The sequence below is a fragment of the Scyliorhinus torazame genome, chromosome 17 (genome assembly GCF_047496885.1).
Source record: "Scyliorhinus torazame isolate Kashiwa2021f chromosome 17, sScyTor2.1, whole genome shotgun sequence".
Taxonomy (NCBI): Eukaryota; Metazoa; Chordata; class Chondrichthyes; order Carcharhiniformes; family Scyliorhinidae; genus Scyliorhinus; species Scyliorhinus torazame.
The window spans coordinates 4,876,327-4,897,370 of NC_092723.1; the positions used below are offsets into that span (position 1 = coordinate 4,876,327).

Consider the following 21,044-nt stretch of genomic DNA (forward strand, 5'->3'; position numbering starts at 1 on the left):
GGTTTCAACACGGGGGGCACTTCCTACAAGACAGCATACAACAACCAGAAACATCTCAGGTGCTAGGCACAGCAGCCCTGTCCAGTGAAACGCCATTCCTCGTTCTTCAACAGAGAAGATGCAGGCTCAGAAAATGAAGTGGATTACAGCAGATTCCAAGCCCATCCCTCCAGCAAATGGAAGCATTCACACCCAATCTTCTGCGGAATCTGGGATTTCCTGGGGGCGGAGGATGTGCTTGAAGGGACCATCACACTGAAAGTGGCGAGGTTGTGGAGGATGGACATTTCAATGCAATTGAGGATGCTGAGGAAAAGCAAAGGCATACCAGAAGTGCCAGCATGAAATATTAGATTGTCCAACTATGTGCAATTCCGACAAGGGTTCTGAACAAATACAAAAGTCATTGAGGTGCGAGGAAGTGTAGTTAAGGTTAGAGATATAATTGGTTTTAAGCAGCACAGAGGCAGAGAAAAGTGGAAGGGGAGGGGAGATAACTAGAAAAGGATTGTCAATGCAAGGGTGGAAAGCAGGAGTGAATAAATGGCAAAATAATGAGGTGCAAGTCAAACGAGGGGACAATGGAACAAGATAATGATTGGCTGAAGCTAGACAGAGCGGAGCCACAATCAGGATCTGTGTGTAACTTTTCAATAATTAGATGGACTTGGATGTCCTTAATCTCGTTAACCTTTAACAATTTATATTTGGCTGTTTCAGCATTTGGTTGGTGGAAGGTTACACCTTACTCTGGGCATTGGACGTGGAAGATAATGGTTGGTAGAAATTGAACAGTTTGGAGTCAATGGGTTTTAGCTGATGCAGGGACGTACGTGGACAAGTGAACCATAATTAAAAGGATATAAATGAACAGAACCAGACATTGCTGGTTTGAGCAAGAATTCTGATGCTGCAGTGCTGCCCAGAGACTCACATCAGGTAACATCAACGTTAATTCCATTAATTGTTGCTTAAGTACTATGGGCGCGATCAGCTAGGGTACCAGCCTGGCATCCCGGCAATGCCATCTTACCGAGGTGATTGGTGCCCAATTGGCATGTTGCGTGTGCCAGGGATCGGGCCCGGAGATGCCCTGCCCTTATGAGGTGGGGTGTGGAGTCTCACAAACTCCCTGATTGGCGGTGGGGAAATCTGGAGGCTCTGTTGGGGTGGGGGGGGGGGGTCCATTTACAAATGGTACCCTGATCTCTCCCCGCACTGGTGAGCTGAGCTTGTTCGTGCAGGAAATGAGCATAAGTGGGGCCTCGACGGGGTGTTCCTCGCCAAGGCCCCAAAATGGAGTAGAGTACGATTTAGTAGCGGGGTTATTCTCGGTGCTTCAAGCACCAAGAAACACTTTGCTAAACGCACCCGAAACGGGCCCGATGAGTATGATTGATTCTGCTAACCTCACATTAAAGCCTGATTATTCCCAATTGGGATCACTAAACCGAATCATTGAGAAAATCAATTTGGAGCATGTGCACAATGATAAGGAACCTGTTACATTGGTGACCTGGCAGGACACAGAGCTGCCCTCTGCTTAACAGGTGAGCACATTTATTTTAACACTTTAATTGTTGGTCCCTTGAAAGTATATATTTTGTTACTCAAATTTAGGTAAAAGGTCACTTCAGATCATTTGCGTTCTGCGGTACATTCCTGTAATCTGAGTGTCAATCGCACTGTTATCAGTTAAACTCTTCTTCTGTGTCTTGTGTATCAATGTAATGAAGCAGTGGGAATATTGAGCTGGGCGTCTCAGCTGGAACAGAATAAAGTGCTTTAACTCAGCTGTCATGATGGCTCACAGATATCTCACCAGATGTGACAAACTATTCAATCTATGGAGCTCTCCAAACCTCCGCCACTGAAACACAACAAACCCGTAAAGAGCAGCTGATCGGAATGTTTTGCTGGGTCTGATTTCGCTTTAGGACAATGACTTATTCACAAAATTGATCATTCTGTTCCAGTGGGTCGAAGGGACCACTCCCGAAAAGGTTGAATTTTTACAAATTGTTAAATGTTCTGGTTAATTTTAATCAATTTAACATTTGACATGGTCAACACAGAGAATGCAGAAACGGTGGTGAAAACTTTCAAAAATGTTGACATGAGCTGTGTCAACTCAAACAAAACTTGTATCTGGATTAAAAAATGACCTTAAATTAAAGCCAAATAACGAGGCCCTTCAGGATTGAATATTGAGTTTTAGAAAGTTGGATTTCAGGATTTTATTTTTACCATTTAGATCGCACTAATGTTTTTTCTCTCATGAAAACGGAATCCTTTGAAACAGCTGAAGGCATGGATGTATCTAAAGGAGGCAGTGATGCAGTGGTATTGTCATATGTACCAGTAATCCAGCGATGCAGGGTATCGCCCTGGGCACCTGGGTCAAAATCACAATACGGCAGGTAGTGGAAATTGTATTCAATCAACACAAACAAATCTGGAATTAACTTGCAAATGATGACCATGAAAATATTGTTGATTGTCATATTAACCTACCTGATTCACTAATATCCTTTGGCATGCGAATCTTCTCTCCTTACCTGGTGTCATGTGAGAGTATCTTTAAGAAATGGGTGTTGATCAGTGATGTCACAGTGTGCGTGGAGTTGGGCTGTCTGTCAGCTTTTTACTTTCGTTTTAGGCTGTTTGCTGCAGGGTGTGTTTTAATTTCGTTTTAAGTGTTGGAGCTGAAGCCAGACTGAGCAGGTGTACTGCTGTTCTCTCTGCCATCAAAAGACTATCTCTTGATCATTTGGTGAATTCAGAATTATAAATATTTTCAGTAGTGAATGTAAACCTAATTCATAGATTATCATAGAATTTACAGAGCAGAAGGAGGCCATTTGGCCCATCGAGTCTGCACCGGCTCTTGGAAAGAGCACCCTACCCAAGGTCAACACCTCCACCCTATCCCCATAACCCAGTAACCCCACCCAACACTAAGGGCAATTTTGGACACTGAGGGCAATTTATCATGGCCAACCCACCTAACCTGCACATCTTTGGACTGTGGGAGGAAACCGGAGCACCCGGAGGAAACCCACGCATCCACGGGGAGGATGTGCAGACTCCACACAGACAGTGACCCAAGCCGGAATCGAACCTGGGACCCTGAAGCTGTGAAGCGATTGTGCTATCCACAATGCTACCGTGCTGCCCCAATGTGCTTCTGTTAAAAGGTGTTTCTTCTTTGGATTTGGTTTTGGGTAATGAACCAGGCCAGGTGTTAGATTTGGAGGTAGGTGAGCACTTTGGGGACAGTGACCACAATTCGGTGAAGTTTACGTTAGTGATGGAAAGGGATAAGTATACCCCGCAGGGCAAGAGTTATAGCTGGGGGAAGGGCAATTATGATGCCATTAGACATGACTTGGGGGGGATAGGTTGGAGAAGTAGGCTGCAAGTGTTGGGCACACTGGATATGTGGAGCTTGTTTAAGGAACAGCTACTGCGTGTTCTTGATAAGTACGTACCGGTCAGGCAGGGAGGAAGGCTTAGAGCGAGGGAACCGTGGTTTATCAAAGAAGTGGAATCTCTTGTTAAGAGGAAGAAGGAGGCCTATGTGAAGATGAGGAGTGAAGTTTCAGTTGGGGCGCTTGATAGTTACAAGGTAGCGAGGAAGGATCTAAAGAGAGAGCTAAGACGAGCAAGGAGGGGACATGAGAAGTATTTGGCAGGTAAGATCAAGGAAAACCCAAAAGCTTTCTATAGGTATGTCAGGAATAAAAGAATGACTTGGGTAAGAGTAGGGCCAGTCAGGGACAGGGATGGGAAGTTGTGTGTGGAGTCTGAAGAGATAGGCGAGATACTAAATGAATATTTTTCGTCAGTATTCACTCAGGAAAAAGATAATGTTGTGGAGGAGAATGCTGTGACCCAGGCTATTAGAATAGATGGCATTGAGGTACGTAGGGAAGAGGTGTTGGCAATTCTGGACAGGCTGAAAATAGATAAGTCCCCGGGGCCTGATGGGATTTATCCTAGGATTCTCTGGGAAGCCAAGGAAGAGATTGTTGGGCCTTTGGCTTTGATTTTTATGTCATCATTGGCTACAGGAATAGTGCCAGAGGACTGGAGGATAGCAAATGTGGTCCCTTTGTTCAAGAAGGGGAGTAGAGACAACCCCGGCAACTATAGACCGGTGAGCCTCACGTCTGTTGTGGGTAAAGTCTTGGAGGGGATTATAAGAGACAAGATTTATAATCATCTAGATATGAATGATATGATTAGGGATAGTCAGCATGGCTTTGTGAAGGGTAGGTCATGTCTCACAAACCTTATCGAGTTCTTTGAGAAGGTGACTGAACAGGTAGACGAGGGTAGAGCAGTTGATGTGGTGTATATGGATTTCAGTAAAGCGTTTGATAAGGTTCCCCACAGTAGGCTATTGCAGAAAATACGGAGGCTGGGGATTGAGGGTGATTTAGAGATGTGGATCAGAAATTGGCTAGCTGAAAGAAGACAGAGGGTGGTGGTTGATGGGAAATGTTCAGAATGGAGTTCAGTTACAAGTGGCGTACCACAAGGATCTGTTCTGGGGCCGTTGCTGTTTGTAATTTTTATCAATGACCTAGAGGAGGGCGCAGAAGGGTGGGTGAGTAAATCTGCAGACGACACTAAAGTCGGTGGTGTTGTCGACAGTGCGGAAGGATGTAGCAGGTTACAGAGGGACATAGATAAGCTGCAGAGCTGGGCTGAGAGGTGGCAAATGGAGTTTAATGTAGAGAAATGTGAGGTGATTCACTTTGGAAGGAATAACAGGAATGCGGAATATTTGGCTAATGGTAAAGTTCTTGGAAGTGTGGATGAGCAGAGGGATCTAGGTGTCCATGTACATAGATTCCTGAAAGTTGCCACCCAGGTTGATAGGGTTGTGAAGAAGGCCGATGGAGTGTTGGCCTTTATTGGTAGAGGGATTGAGTTCCGGAGTCATGAGGTCATGTTGCAGCTGTACAAAACTCTGGTACAGCCGCATTTGGAGTATTGCGTACAGTTCTGGTCACTGCATTATAGGAAGGACGTGGAAGCTTTGGAGCGGGTGCAGAGGAGATTTACCAAGATGTTGCCTGGTATGGAGGGAAAATCTTATGAGGAAAGGCTGATGGACTTGAGGTTGTTTTCGTTAGAGAGAAGAAGGTTAAGAGGAGACTAAATAGAGGCATACAAAATGATCAGGGGGTTAGATAGGGTGGACAGTGAGAGCCTTCTCCCGCGGATGGAAATGGCTAGCACGAGGGGACATAGCCTTAAACTGAGCGGTAATAGATATAGGACAGAGGTCAGAGGTAGGTTCTTTATGCAAAGAGTGGTGAGGCCGTGGAATGCCCTACCTGCAACAGTAGTGAACTCGCCAACATTGAGGGCATTTAAAAGTTTATTGGATACGCATATGGATGATAATGGCATAGTGTAGGTTAGATGGCTTTTGTTTTTTGACTTCCCATGTCGGTGCAACATCGTGGCCCGAAGGGCCTGTACTGCGCTGTATCGTTCTATGTTCTGTCTTCTGGATGTTGTTTGGGAAGTTATTAAGGATTACTTAGTGTTGTATTCTTTGGGTGTTGTTTTTGAATTGATGATTGCTAAGATGTTCACTGTATGTTTTCAAAGGTTAACTTGAGTTCATAGAAGAAGCATTGTTTTGCTTTAAAAAATACTTTTCCATTTCTGCTGTGCCACACCTGTAGAGTGGGCCGTGTGCTCCATATACCAAAATCTATTAAAAGTTGTGGGGCAGGTGAATTCCATGATACACTTTGGGGTTCACCAAACCCTGGCCCATAAAACATTGGGGGCTCGAGGGGAATAAAAGTCTGTCTATTGGATTGGTTTAGTGAACTTAAAGACAGTGGGGGGTGAGCATATTGTGGTTGCTTATCAGGTGTGGCATTTTAGTTTAAGTAGGGAGTGTGTTGTGGACAATGGCTCTTTCAGAGGCTCTGAAATTTTTGGGGGTGGAGACTGTCACACGCAGTACCTTACGGATAGAGACTAAAAGCAGACTGTCAGATTTGGCAAAAACATTGCAGTTAACATTACCTGACAAAATGCGAAAAGATGAGGTCATTATGGCGGTGGCTAAGCATTTAAAGTTGCCTGAGATACAGTTTGACTCATTGGAAATGTCAAAAATTCAGTTACAAATTAAACAAATGGAACGTGAGAAAGAATTAAAGCAGCTTGAGTGCGAAAGAGACAGTGAGGAAAAAGAAAAGGAGAGAGAAGAAAGGAGAAAAGAAAGAATTGCCCTAGCAGAACAAAAGGAAAGAAAAAGGGAGATACCGATCAGGGAAAAAGATAAGAAAGAGAGTTTGAACTTCAGAAAATAGACATGAAACATGACAGTCAGTTAAAATTGGCAGACGTAAAGGGAAACGTACAGTTGGATGATAGTGATGAGGATAGTGAGAAAGAGCGTCACAGTCGAATGCTTGGTGGGGATCTATTTAAATATGTCCAAGCATTGCCAAGGTTTGATGAGAAGGAGGTAGAAGCCTTTTTCATTTCATTTGAGAAGGTAGCTAAACAAATGAAATGGCCACAGGACATGTGGGTATTAATAATTCAAACAAAGCTGGTCGGTAGGGCTTGTAAAACATTTGCATCACTACCGGAGGAAGTATCTGAGACGTATGAGGAGGTGAAAAAATCCATCTGAGGTGCATATGAGCTGGTGTCTGAAGCCTGCAGACAAAGGTTTAGAAATTTAAGGAAAGAATTTGGTCAAACATACATGGAGTTTGAAAGGCTCAAACAGAGTAATTTTGATAGGTGGATAAGGACTTTTAAAATAGACCAAACGTATGAATCTCTCAGAGAAATTATACTTTGGGAGGAGTTTAAAAATTCAATTCCTGATGTAGTGAGAACTCATGTGGAAGAGCAGAGGGTTAAAATTGCGAGATTAGCAGCAGAAATGGCAGATGATTATGAATTAGTTCATAAATCAAAGCTTGGTTTCCGACATCAGTTTCAGCCGGTGAGGGATAGAAACTGGGGATATGAGAAATACTCAAGTGGTAAAGGTAAAGGTGATCTGATGGGAGATAATAAGGAGAGTGTACCTCAGACTAAAAAAGAAATCCAGGACGGTGGAAAAGAAATGAAAAATATCAAATGTTTTCACTGTAATAAACTAGGCCATGTAAAGTCACAGTGTTGGTGGTTGAAGAAAAGCACTGGGAAGGCTGATATGGTAAAACAGGATAAGACAGTCGGGTTTGTAAAAGTGGTGAAGGAAAGCCCAAGTGAAACGAAAAGGTGCAAAATCTTGTACAGCCTGTTCAAGAGGTGATTGATAAGAAGGTGCCAGATGTCTTTAAAGAATTTACTTGTGTGGGTAAAGTTTACTCATGTGTATCAGGGGAAGCAGGTAAAGAAGTCACAATTTTAAGAGATATGGTGGCTAGTTAATCTTTAATGGTAAGAGATGAAGAGTTATGTAGTTTGGGAAGAATGTTGCCAGAAAAGGTGGTAATATTTGGAATTCAGGATGAGAGGAGTTATGTTCCATTACATAAGGTAAGGTTGGAAAGTCCAGTGAAGAGTGGTGAAGTGGTAGTAGGAGTAATAGAGAAACTATCTTGTCCAGGAATACAGTTTATCTTGGGTAATGATATAGCTGGATCGCAGGTGGTTGTGATGCCTATTGTGGTTGATAAGCCAGTGGAAAATCAGACAACTGAAGTGTTGAAGGACGAATATCCTGGGATTTTTCTGGATTGTGCAGTAACAAGGTCGCAAAGTCACAGGTTAAGACAAGAGGAGAAATCAGAAAGGTGAAGTGCAATTGTCAGAAACGATTTTTGATCAGATGGCTGCAAAAGAACGGGTGGAGTATGAGGCAGATATTTTTAGTTCAGGAAATTGGCGGAGTTACAACAAAAAGATGTAGCAATAAAACGGATGTATCAGAAAGCATACACGGAAGAGGAATCTGCGTGTATACCAGAGTTTTATTACCGTAAATGTGATGTCTTGATGAGAAAATGGAGACCTTTACATTTGCAGGCGGATGCAAAATGGGCAGAAGTTCATCAAGTAGTTTTGCCGGTAGGGTATAGAACGGAGGTGTTGCGAGTTGCACACGAGGTACCAGTGACAGGCCATTTGGGAATAAGGAAAACTCAAGCTAAAATCCAGAAACAATTTTATTGGCCTGGACTACATAAAGATGTGGTTAAATTTTGTCAATCATGTCACACATGTCAAGTGATAGGGAAACCTCAAGCGGTGATAAAACTAGCGCCCTTAATATCCATTCCAGAATTTGAGGAACCTTTTACAATGGTCCCAACTGATTGCGTAGGACCGCTTCCTAAAACAAAAAGTGGGAATCAATATCTTTTGACTATAGTGGATGTGTCTACTAGGTTTCCAGAGGCCATTCCAGTACGTAATATTACAGCTAAAAAGATTGTGGAGGAGTTAATTAAATTCTTTACTAGGTATGGACTACCCACAGAAATACAATCAGATCAAGGATCAAATTTTACCTCAAGGTTAGTCAAAGACGTTATGGATAGCTTAGGAATAAAACTATTTAAATCAACTGCGTACCATCCAGAATAGCAGGGAGCGTTAGAAAGCTGGCATCAGACATTAAAGGCAATGTTGAGGGCTTATTGTCACGATTATCCAGAGGATTGGGATAAAGGAATTCCATTCGTACTGTTGCAATTAGGCATGCACCTAATGAGTCAACCAAATTTAGTCCTTTTGAACTAATTTTTGGTCATGAGGTAAGAGGACCACTTAAATTGATTAAGGAAAAATTGGTGAGTGATAAATCAGAAATTACATTATTGGATTACGTGTCAAATTTTAGGGAACGATTAAATAGAGAAGGTGAATTGGCTAGACAACATTTAAAAGTTGCACAAAATGTGATGAAACGGGAAGCAGACAAGAAATCCAAAGTTCGTAGTTTTGCCAGTGGAGATAAAGTTTTGGTATTGTTACCAATGGCAAGTGAACCTTTAAAAGCAAGGTTTTGTGGACCTTATCAGATTGAAAGGCAATTAAGTGAGGTGAATTTTGTGGTTAAAAACACCAGATAGAAGGAAGACTCACCGAGTGTGTCATGTGAATATGCTTAAAAGGTAGTTTGAAAGGGAAGGCGAGTAAAAGGAGGAGATTTTAATGATTCTAACTCAAAGTGACGAATCAAATCCAGATGACTGTGAATTTGACATACCTCAAATTAAATTGGAAAATGAGGATTTTCTTAAAAATTGGGATAAATTGTTGAGTTACCTTCCAGAGGAAAAACGGACTGACCTGAAAGAGTTATTGATATCACATGGGCAAGTTTGTGGAGATAAATTGGGAAGTACTAAAATGGCTATACGTGATGTAGACGTGGGAAAATGCTGTTCCTATCAAACAACATCCATACAGACTTAATCCTTTAAAATTGGCACAGGTTAACAAAGAGATTGAGAATATGCTTAAAAATAGCATAATTGAAGTGGGTTGCAGCCAATGGAGCTCATCCATAATGATGGTACTTAAACCAGATGGTAGCCAACGGTTGTGTGTGGACTAGGAAGGTTAATGCAGTTACAAGAACGGACTCTTATCCTATCCCACGTTTGGAGGATTGCATTGAGAAAGTGGGACAATCAGCTTTTATTTCAAAACTGGATTTACTTAAAGGTTACTGGCAGGTACCTTTATCCGAAAGGGCGAAGGAGATTTCAGCTTTCGTGATTCCAGATGGTATATACCAATTCAAAGTTATTCCACGAAAAACACCCCAGCCACATTTCAGCGGTTAACTAACAAAGTTGTTTCAAGATTACCCGATTGTGCGGTACACATCGACGATCTGGTAATTTTCAGCCAGACATGGAAAGAACATTTAAAACATCTGTTATTCGACTGACTTCAGGAGGCTGGTTTGGTGATAAACCTCGCCAAAAGTGAATTTGGAAAAGCCCAAGTCACTTTCCTTGGCCATACAATCGGACAGGGTCGAATGATCACACGGGATGTGAAGACAACAGTTATTTTGGAGTTTCCAATACCCTCATTACAAAGGGAAATAATGCGATTTCTTGGCATGAGTGGATTTCATCGAACATTTGTGCAAAGGTTTTGCAGTGTGATTGCTCCACTGATGGATTTGCTGAAGAAACGTCGAAAATTTCAATGGACAGCAGACTTTCAACAGGCATTAGACTGCCTGAAAGCTGTGATAACCAATGCTCCTGTGTTGGGGAATTACAAGGGACTCTGTGGTCAGATTGAACTAAAGTATCTGACTTTAAAGAGAAATGCTGCGGCGTGGAGAAATGAATGGATCGTGCAGAGACCTTCTTGTTCAAACAGACTGTCAATCGAGAAGGATTTCAGTTGGAGGAAGAAGAAAAAAAAAGGACTATATTATTATACCTGTTTGCGTGTGTTGTTTTTTTGAAACGAACAAGTATATTTACTGTGTGCATTTCTTAAAGGATAGTGAAAAGGTGAAAAATGAAAACATCTAGAAGTTGATCGTTTATTTTTTTTTCTTGGGGGGAGGTGTCATGTGAGAGTACCTTTAAGAAATGGGTGCTTAAGAAATGTACCTTTAAGAAATGGGCATTTATCAGTGATGTCAGAATGTGGGTGGAGCTGGGCTGTCTGTCAGCTTTTTACTTTTGTTTTAGGCTGTTTTCTGCAGGGTGTGTTTTAGTTTTGTTTTCAGTGTTGGAGCTGAAGCCAGACTGAGCAGGTGTACTGCTGTTCTCTCTGCCATCAAAAGACTATCTCTTGATCATTTGGTGAATTCAGAATTACAAATGTTTTCAGGAGTGAATGTGAACCTGATGTGCTTCTGTTAAAAGGTGTTTCTTCTGTCTTCTGGATGTTGTTTGGGAAGTTATTAAGGATTACTTAGTGTTGTATTCTTTGGGGGTTGTATTTGAATTAATGGTTGCTAAGATGTTCACTGTATGTTTTAAAAGGTTCACTTGAGTTCGTAGAATAAACATTGTTTTGCTTTAAAAAATACTTTTCGATTTCTGCTGTACCACGCCTGTAGAGTGGGCCATGTGCTCCCCATTCCACAATCTATTAAAAGTTGTGGGTCAGGTGAATTCCATGATACAGTTTGGGGTTCTCTAAACCCTGGCCCATAAAAAAATGACCTGGTCTGACCTATAAGTGACCCCCGGCCCACAGCAATGTGGTTGACTGCTGACTACCCTCTGAAATAGCCTCGAAAGCCTCTCAATTGTACCAAACTGCTGGGAAATCTATGAGGACCAGAACTGAATGGACCGAAGCACTGGAAACGACAATGGCAAACCCAGCCCTATCAATGCTGCAAACTCCTCCTTACTAACATCGGGGGGGCTAGTGCCAAAATTAGGAGGGCTGTCCCACAGACCAGGCAAGAAACAACCTGACAAAGTCATGCTGACAGAATTGTACCTTAAGAGGTAATTGTCCAGACGGTGGGGAGGTGGTGGCATTGTGATATTGTCACTGGGCTAGGAATCGGGATAATAATCTGAGGACCAGGGTTCATAGAATCATAGAATTTATAATGCAGAAGGAGGCCATTCGGCCCATCGTGTCTGCACCGGCTCTTGGAAAGAGCACCCTACCCAAGGTCAACACCTCCACCATATCCCCATAACCCAGTAACCCCACCCAACACTCAAGGCAATTTTGGACACTAAGGGCAATTTATCATGGCCAATCCACCTAACCTGCACATCTTTGGACTGTAGGAGGAAACCGGAGCACCGGGAGGAAACCCACGCACACACAGGGAACATGTGCAGACTCCGCACAGACTGTGACCCAAGCCGGGAATCGAACCTGGAACCCTGGAGCTGTGAAGCAATTGTGGTAACCACAATGCTACCGTGCTGCCCAACGTGTTCGAACCCACCACGGCAGATGTTGGTATTTGAATCTATTAAAATTTGGAATTAAAAGTCTAATGATTACCATGAAACCATGAAACCAATGTTGATTTTTGCAAAAACCCATCTGGTTTATTAATGTTGATGAGGGGAGGAAATCTGCCGTCCTTCCCTGGTCTGGCCTACATGTGACTCCAGATCCACAGCACTGTGGTTGACTCTTAAATGCCCTCTGAATGCTGGTTGACCCTTAAATGCCCAGCAACTCACCCAGTTCAAGAGTTAGGGATGGGCAATAAACGCCAGCCCAGCCAGTGATGCCCACATACTATCAATGAATAAAAAAACACCATTTCCATCCCACCTGAGGTAGCAGCAGAGTGATATAGAGTGAGGATGGAGTTGCCCAGGGTGCCTGAACATTGACTCTGGACTTCGGACCCCATGAAGCCTCACAGCATCAGGTCAAACATGGGCAAGGAAACATCCTGCTGGTCACCATGTACCGTGCGTCCTCCTACAACCTTACAATGTGTCACTTCCCCAATCCACCCCACAAACACCCTCTGCTGATGAATCATGCCCTCCTTCATGTTCCACATTACTTGGAGGAAGCACTGAAGGTGGCAGAAGTGATGAATGTTCTCTGGATGGGGGACGTCAATGGCCATCACCAAAACTCCACTACTGACCAAGCTGGCCGGTTCCTAAAGGACACAGCTGCTAGATTGGGATTGCAGCAGGTGGTGAGGGAACCAACAAGAGGGAAAAACATACTAGACCTCACCCTCACCAACCTGCCTATCGCACATGCATCTGTCCATGACAGGATCAGTAGGCGTTACCACCGCACAGTCGCCATTGAGAAAAAGTCCTCTCTCCACATTGAGGAAACTATCTATCGTGTTGTGTAGCTGTACACTGTGCTAAATGGAATAGATTGCAAACAGATCGAGTAGTACAATCCTCAGCTTATGTTACTACTGGACAGGTCAGGTCCCAGGGTGGAACCTGGCTTGACATGATCCCAACTTTTATTTTTTGTTTGGAAATTTGGAGGAGGTTACTGGATAGAGTCGCAAAGACGGCAAATGCACTTTCAACAAAATAAAACATTTATTAAATAAGAAAAGATGATCAATAATACAAAACTCTTCCACTCCAACTGTACCTTTATGGATATATACATATTTGTAGGGATAACACAAGTAACAAGATCTATCTCATACTCTGGAGAGAGAAGGGAGCTAACCTTTCGAGTGGATGACTCTGCCAAAGCTGTCTTTTCTATGCACAGATGCTGTCAGACCTGCTGAGATGGTCCGGTATTTTTGTTTTTGTTTCAGATACCAGCATCCGTTGTGATTTGTTTCTATCTCATACTCTAATGTTTGCAGTAAGTACACAGTCCATGACAATATCACCATGCGATCAGATCCCCTTAATGCTGCCGAGCACAACTCGACTGATTTCTCATCAATTCCCCAGACACCTGTTATACTGCGAGCTAACTGGTCTCAATGGAACTCAGTCGTTCACACAAGGGTTCCCACCCTCCGCTCTGAAATAACACGCCTTGGAATCACCTCCAAAGCAACACTTTCTCTTGGATGTCTTCACCAAGGATCCACCATTAGGTTTTCAACCTCTGTCTGATGTTCCTCGCCCCTGGATCACCATGTGCATTCAAGCTTCACCTTCTATGCAATCTCTCAGATACCCAACTGTGCCAATGGAACACCACTGCCGCAAGGGCCCATGGTAAGGAGTCAGGAATCTTTGGCCTTGGATCTTCTAGCTTTTCACAGATCCTCATAATTCGTGGTGGGTACCTTGAAGCCCTGTCTTTTAAATTGGAGCCTCGATTCCTCACTCTTAACTTCACTTAACAAGAACTTTTTCCAGATCCCTGGGGCGTCATTCTCCGACCCCCCCGCCGTGAATCCCGCCCCCGCCAAAGTCTCCGGTACCGGATATTCGGCGGGGGCGGGAATCGGGCCGCGCCGGTTGGCGGGCCCCCCCCGCTCAATTCTCCGGCCCGGATGGGCCGAAGTCCCGCCAAGAAATTGCCTGTCCCACCGGCGTAAATTAAAGTAGGTATTTACCGGCGGGACAAGGCGGCGTGGGCGGGCTCCGGGGGGGGGGGGGGGGCGCGGGGCGATCTGGCCCCGGGGGTGCCCCACGGTGGCCTGGCCCGCGATCGGGGCCCACCGATCCGCGGGCGGGCCTGTGCCGTGGGGGCACTGTTTCCCTTCCGCCTCCACAACGGCCTCCACCATGGCGGAGGCGGAAGTGACTCCCTCCACTGCGCATGCGCGGGAAACTGTCAGCGGCCGCTGACGCTCCTGCGCATGCGCCGCCCGGAGATGTCATTTCCGCGCCAGCTGGCGGGGCATCAAACGCCATTTCCGCCAGCTGGCGGGGCGGAAATCCCTCCGGCGCCGGCCTAGCCCCTCAATGTTGGGGCTCGGCCCCCAAATATGCGGAGCATTCCGCACCTTTGGGGCGGTGCGATGCCCGTCTGATTGGCGCCGTTTTGGGCGCCAGTCAGCAGACATCGCGCCGTTGGGGGAGAATTTCGCCCCTGATCGTTTTCTGTCCCTCTCCCTGGTTTGGGACCTTGTTGTTTAGTTTGGGACTTTCTTTCTGATGCTTTGTGTAGTCCTGTCAGCAAAATGGTTTCTGTGGAATGCTGTCCCCAACTAAACTAAAACTTATTTTGGAGTCTCTGTAGGCCCTTGATTGTGAGGCATTCCCCCGCAGTTTAGAATCGTAAAACCTCATTAAAAGCTACACGTCGCCATTCGTGACCTCTCACGTACCGAGGTAGTCCATGTACAAATGCAGCAAGACCTGGACAATATCAGTACAGATACACTCACCTTGTTGGGTATGTGCACAATTGTCAAGTTTGTCTTTTTTGGACAGGAAATAAAAAACAGACCACGAGAGGAAGCAATCGAAAGTACAAATCAAACAGTAATTCAACAGGCGAGACTCGAGGCTGTAATAAACAAAAAGGATAAAACTAAAAGCTCTAAACCTGAATGCATGCCGCATTTTGAAAGAGAACAGATGAACTGAGAGTGAACATAGAAATAAATAAATACAATTTGATAGCCGTTGGGGAGACATGACTGCAGGAGGACATGGATTGTGACCTGAATATTCAAAGGGACAGGATAATTAGGGAAGACAGGAGGCGAGGCATAGGTGGAGGGATGGCTCTGTTAGTCGATGATGACATTAGCCTAATACCGAGGGGTGACCAGAGTTCAAGAAACCAGGATGTGGAAATGGTTTGTGTAGGAACGAGAAATAGTAAAGGCAAGAAGTCGCTTGAAAGGCCAGAATCAGAATTCTGAAATCCAGACCAGGTTTTCAAAATGACACTTTTAAATAAAGCTTCCACTCCACATTTACAGTGAATCCAGTCCAGGATTTTACATCAACCCACTTTAATATTTCTTTGTCTTGACCGCTGTGCAAACTGCTCACAGTTGCTTTAATTCTTGATTCCCAAACTGTATTTAAATGGCGTCAGACTTTTGTTATACTTTGGAAGACTGCTGTCCAACATTAAATCTGGTTACTGCAATTGCCTCTTTAACTCAGAACACTTTGTTTATTCTTTGTTGAGTTGTTCTGAACAATAATTTGGTCTCTGTTTATTTATTTCACAGCTTCGTAAACATTATTTCTGTCCCAATTCCCAGGTTATCTGGACTGTCACTTGTATTTTAGGAAGTCTGCCTCTTTGCAGCTCCCGACGTGTCCAGTCTTTCTTCTGGCAGAGTTGAGAGATGTTCAATGAGAGACGTGGGTGACACGGTATCACAGTTGTTAGCACTGGTGCTTCACAGCGCCAGGGACCCACATTCGATTCCCGCCTTAGGTCACTGAGGACACCCACCAAGGTCATCTATGGCCAGGGGGAAGCGTGATCAAGAAACTTTCTTCCAGAAAGCACATTAAATATTTTATCGACTGGGTTATAATTACCCGGCAGATATTATAAAGCTCCAGGGATCTCTCGTAAAAAAATTGTATTTTCCCACTTCTGGAAAGTATAAAAGAGGTGAGTTCTTAAACTGCTTACACAAGATTACAAGGGACATTATATTTTACTGATTTATTTGCATTTTCTTTGTTAGTGAATATAGCAATTAGACTAATACCAAAAAGAGGAAAAGGTATCACGGAAACCCAGTGGAAAGTACTGCATGAAGTAATGGTGTCTGTTTTGAACACATTCAGAACTGCTTTTATTCCTGCCGATATACATGAATGGAAATTCTTGCGTAAAATAGCTGTTAGCCTGTAAACATTTATTAATTTTAAAATATAATGTCCTAATTATATATGAATTTCACCTAATTTCTATGTTTCACCTAATTATTTGTGTATATCAGTCACAGTGTGAGCCTCTCAGTGGAATGTAGCAGTGTGCTGGGAGAGGCTGAACAATGGATGGATAATGGATGCTAATAAATGGCCAGGTGACAGGTGTTGGTCATAAGATCAGTTGGCGTTATGTGGCTGCACAACCATGAGACTAATGTCCATTGGAATTGGATAAGACCGAGGTTTTCTAGATCATCCTCTGTCCGTGTCTCCAAGTTCTGGCTTCTGCTACAGCAGATTAATGTATCACTCCTTTCTACTCTGCCTCCTCTTCCTCCTTGTCCAAGGAGGAGTAATTTTCCTTCACACCCTTTGGATACTAAACCAAATCCCTCTGTTTGCAAAGCACAGCAGAGAGCGAGGATTCTGGGAACCCTCATTGGGTCATATTGTAGAGCATCACCGGAACAGCTATTGAATTGTGTCTTGAGCATTCTTGTCTGTTCCATCATTGCCCTGTGGTGAACAATGGTTTGTATTGTACATCCTTGACTTCACGGTGAGGATTCCTCACTGGCATCATTGCCCTCATCGTCATAGAATCATAGAATGTACAGTGCAGAAAGAGGCCATTGAGTCTGCACTGGCCCTTGGAAAGAGCAGCCAACTTAAGCCCACGTCTCCACCCTATCCCCGTAACTTAGTAACCCCACTCACTTTTTTGGACACTCAGAACAACTTAACATGACCAATCAACCTAGCCTGCACATCTTTGGACAGTGGGAGGAAACCGGAGCACCCGGAGGAAACCCACGCAGTCACAGGGAGAACGTGCAGACTCCGCACAGACAGTGACGCAAGCCGAGAATCGTGGCTGGGACCCTGGAGCTGTGAAGCAACTGTGCTAACCACTGTGCTACCGTCTTGTGAGCGTTGCCCTGTTACTGGGGATCCATCCCTGGAGCCGTGCATGTGGCTGGAGCAAGTGTCGACTGGGCGGGCTGCAGCACGTATGCATCATGAGTGCTCCATAGGAGGTGGGCACACACCTGCAGAATTCACTTCCTGTGATCACATACCAGTTGTACATTTGTGGGATAGAAGCCCTTTCTGTTGCTGAGGGCTACAGACTGCTGAGACGGAGCTTTGATGGCTTCATGTGTGCAACTGATGACACTCTGCACATGTAGATAGCCTGCTATGGTCCCAAATCCCACAGACCTCATAGCCCAGCTCTTCGGATTAGTTTGAATTCTCATGAACTCTCCCGTCCTCTGAAACATTGCATTGGTCACATTCCTAATGCAACAGAGTGAGTCTGCATGCAAAATCCTGCACATGTTCCCTGTGGATTGTTGGAATAAGACAAATGTGTTAAAATTCAGCACTGCTGACATTGGGTGTTCACCCAATCTCATTGGTCCCAGGCCGTCCTGCCACAGTTCACAGAGGTTGATGGCAGTCTCCATTGAGAGGTGCGACCTTCTATCAGACATCCGCAGGTAGTTTATTCATGTTCTGAAGACTCTGGGATGTGATACCTCCCGACTTCTGTCTCTCCCCTGCTGTTGATGCGAGTGGTGTTCTGGTACCTCGAGTCCAGCTGTGGCCTGTATCTCTTGCTGTTCCTGCAGTGCTGGTAATGGTGACTCTGGGCCGGGTGCACCCTTCCTCTGAGCCTCTCCTCCAGCACCACTGGGTCCAGGAGGTCTGGCTGGAGGATTTCCATATTCGGATTTCCCTCCTTTCATTGGCTGCTGCCTTGGATGGAATGTTCAGTAATTGTCCCTCAGCTTTTCAATGCTGAACTTTTCCTTTCCAGCTCTGACCCTCAGATCGTCAAATGTGACCCTCTCCTCTGTGCTAACACTGCCCATCTCTGTGCTCCAAATGAAAGGCTGCTCTCCAATGAAAGGCAGCTTCCACTTTGCCTGACCTTCCACTCAAAGTCTGACAGCTTGCCTGTTACCCGTTAGATCTGAGTAGTTGGGTTTCTGAAGGTACGAGATCCTCGTGCACCACACGGTCAATTCAAGAGGCTGCGTTCAATTCCAGTCAGAGGGAGGTAAATAACAGTTAATGAGCTTCTTAATGAATTAAATTACCTTCCCGTCGCTGCCATGTGGCATTGCCACCTCGCTGCCCTCCTGCTGCCTGCCTGGTCCACTTCTCCATTCCTGGGGTCAGGCTCCAACTGGAGTGGTTCTGTTCAATTCCACACCTCTCCCCACACCAAGTCCCCCCCCAGTGACCCCCATTAAATTCCACCCACTGTTTCTTTGCAAATTCCTTACTTTTCTCTGATTTCTTCTACAGATCCTTGATTTAGCCTCGTGCTGGGACTCTCAAAGGCACCAGACGGAAATCCAGTGACTGAGCAGATTCCCAGCTCCAGGATGGGGAAGGGGCTTCTCTTGACTGGTCAGTATTGGATATTTGGTGTTGGATTATTTTCATTTCAGACTATCTGAAGTGGTAAATATGGCCACATCACCAGACGATTGTTTTCATCAGAAGGTCACTGGTTTCTCACCTTCTGTCTGTTCATGTGGCTGTTGTTTGCACAGTGCCCTGGGATTGTTTACATCCACAGTAACAGGCAGACAATGGAACAGTTTAACATCTGACCCAGAATGTGGCACCACTGTCTGTGCGGGCAGCATCCCTGTGATTGCCCAGTATGTGCTGACACTGGCTGGGTTTCCGCAATGCCAGCACCCACTCAGGAAATTATCCTTTTATTCATGCTCGGTATCAGAGATCTTGAATATTGCTGAAAAGAGAGACATGTTGCTGAATCTTTTCATTTTACACTCATCAGGGCAAACACAAAATACCAAATTTCAAACATATATTATGCAGGAGGAAAGGATGCCGATTGGTTGGGAAATGTACTCTTATTGATGAAGATTTGTCATGGAGAAATCAATGGGGAAACTATGGGCTACCTGAGCTCCTGGAAAATGTCATAAAACTCACAAGTCTTGGACATATTCCTTTTGTTTGCAGGGAACAAATCCTTGCCTGTGAATGTATGTTACTTTAACACGCATCAAGGAGTCACTTTACACGCTCAATTAATTGTCTCAAATTGCTTGACTGTGTCTCAAGTGCTGCCCAATCACAGAATCACATTAACAGTGATTAGCCAATTGATTCAACCTGTGCATTCCGTCAGTTATTTGAAATGGGAAGATTACAGACCGTACAGATCCTATTCATGGTGGCAAGACCTGAAATAATGTTTCTACTGTTGTATATTATACCACATCTGGGCAGCACTTCTTGAACAATCCTGAATGCACTAAAAGGTACACTAACAACAAATGTCAGATAATCAATCCAGCTCACATTCATACGCAGGCAGCCTTTTATGAATTACCGGGAGCTCAGGGAGTTGTTCCTTGTTGCTTTTTACAGGGCAATACCTCGGCCAATCAGGGTCGACTTTCCAATTAATCAGCACAATTTTCAGAACCAGAATCAGCACCAGATTCAGAAAGAATGTTCCAGATGGTAGGCGAGCCCAAAACTAGGGGGTCATAGTTTGGGGATACGGGGTAAACCTTTTAGCACTGAGGTGAAGAGAAATTTCTTCACCCAGAGGTGGTGAATCTGTCGAATTCGCTACCACAGAAAGTAGTTGAGACCAAAATGTTGTCTATTTTCGGGAAGGAATTAGGTATAGCTCTTGGGGCTAAAGTGATCAGGGGTCTGGGGGAAGACGGGACCAGGGTATTGAACTTGATGATCAGCCATGATCATAATAAATGACGGGGGGGGAATGGGGGCACTTCTGGACTAAATCCTGAATTTTCTTTCACTCCTTCGCCTCTCTGGCATCGATTCCCTCTCCGCTATACCAGTTACTGCTGCCTGGTTCCCTCAATGAGGCATCGACTCTGGTGGGTGCAGTACCGACAGCAGCCACTGTTCCCTGTGACGCTAATGAGTCAGGGTGAATTGCCAGTCTTTGATTGGCTGATAGCCCTTGGCGTGGGCGATTTCTGCACCTGCAGCCTTAAACCCAAGGGAAGGCCTGACACTGGCCAGCTAGGTGCCTGATGGCCACTTAATCCTGCTGACTACGTGTCTTCCTTTTGGGCAGCAAGATAGCACGGTGGTTAGCACAGTTGCTTCACAGCTCCAGGGTCCCAGGTTCAATTCCCGGCTTGGGTCACTGTCTGTGCGGAGTCTGCCCGTGTCTGCGTGGGTTTCCTCCGGGTGCTCTGGTTTCCTCCCACAGTCCAAAGATGTGCAGGTCAGGTGAATCGGCTATGCTAAATTGCCCTGTCCAAGAAGGTTGGGTGGGGTTACTGGGTTACGGGGATAGTGATGGTGTGCCTTTGGGTAGGGTGCTCTTTCCAAGGGCTGGAGCAGACTCGATGGGCCGAATGGCCTCCTTCTGCACTGTAAATTCTATGATAATTCCAATGGGCCTTCTCCAACAGGAATGACATGGGGCCCTCACCAGTTCTGTAGCTGGTGAGCAAGAACCCCATCGCTCGCATTAAATTCAGCCTGCCTTATGTTACCAGAGTCTGAATCCAATCAAAGCAGAGTTCCAATCCCACCACAGCGGATTGAGAATTTCAGTTTGGTTTAAACAATGAAGATGATGACGGGGATTTGCTGATAGTGAAGAATTTACAACTTGATTGCACTATTTTTATTTGTAGAATTTGGCCAAAATTAGAGTGATCAGCTCTCATGATGCTCGAATGTTCAGCGCTCAAATTATATCCAGCGTAAATGAATTTTTTCTGATAATTTGCACCGACCCCAAAACTTAGGATGCATCGGATGGAGAGGAAAACTGCAGGG

The 21,044-nt window shown here is 44.7% G+C and overlaps 1 protein-coding gene across 3 annotated transcripts in view; it reads left to right on the forward strand.

Moving 5' to 3' along the window:
- The first annotated feature begins 855 nt into the window (after positions 1-855).
- LOC140393658 (probable chitinase 10) overlaps positions 856-21,044 on the forward strand; it is a 132,756-nt gene continuing 112,567 nt past the window's right edge. For all 3 annotated transcript variants that reach the window (XM_072479941.1, XM_072479943.1, XM_072479942.1), the window contains exons 1-2: positions 856-939; positions 18,537-18,641. In XM_072479941.1, coding sequence (XP_072336042.1) covers positions 18,617-18,641 — 25 coding nt within the window. In that variant the 5' untranslated portion in view covers positions 856-939; positions 18,537-18,616. The remainder of the gene's footprint in view (positions 940-18,536; positions 18,642-21,044) is intronic.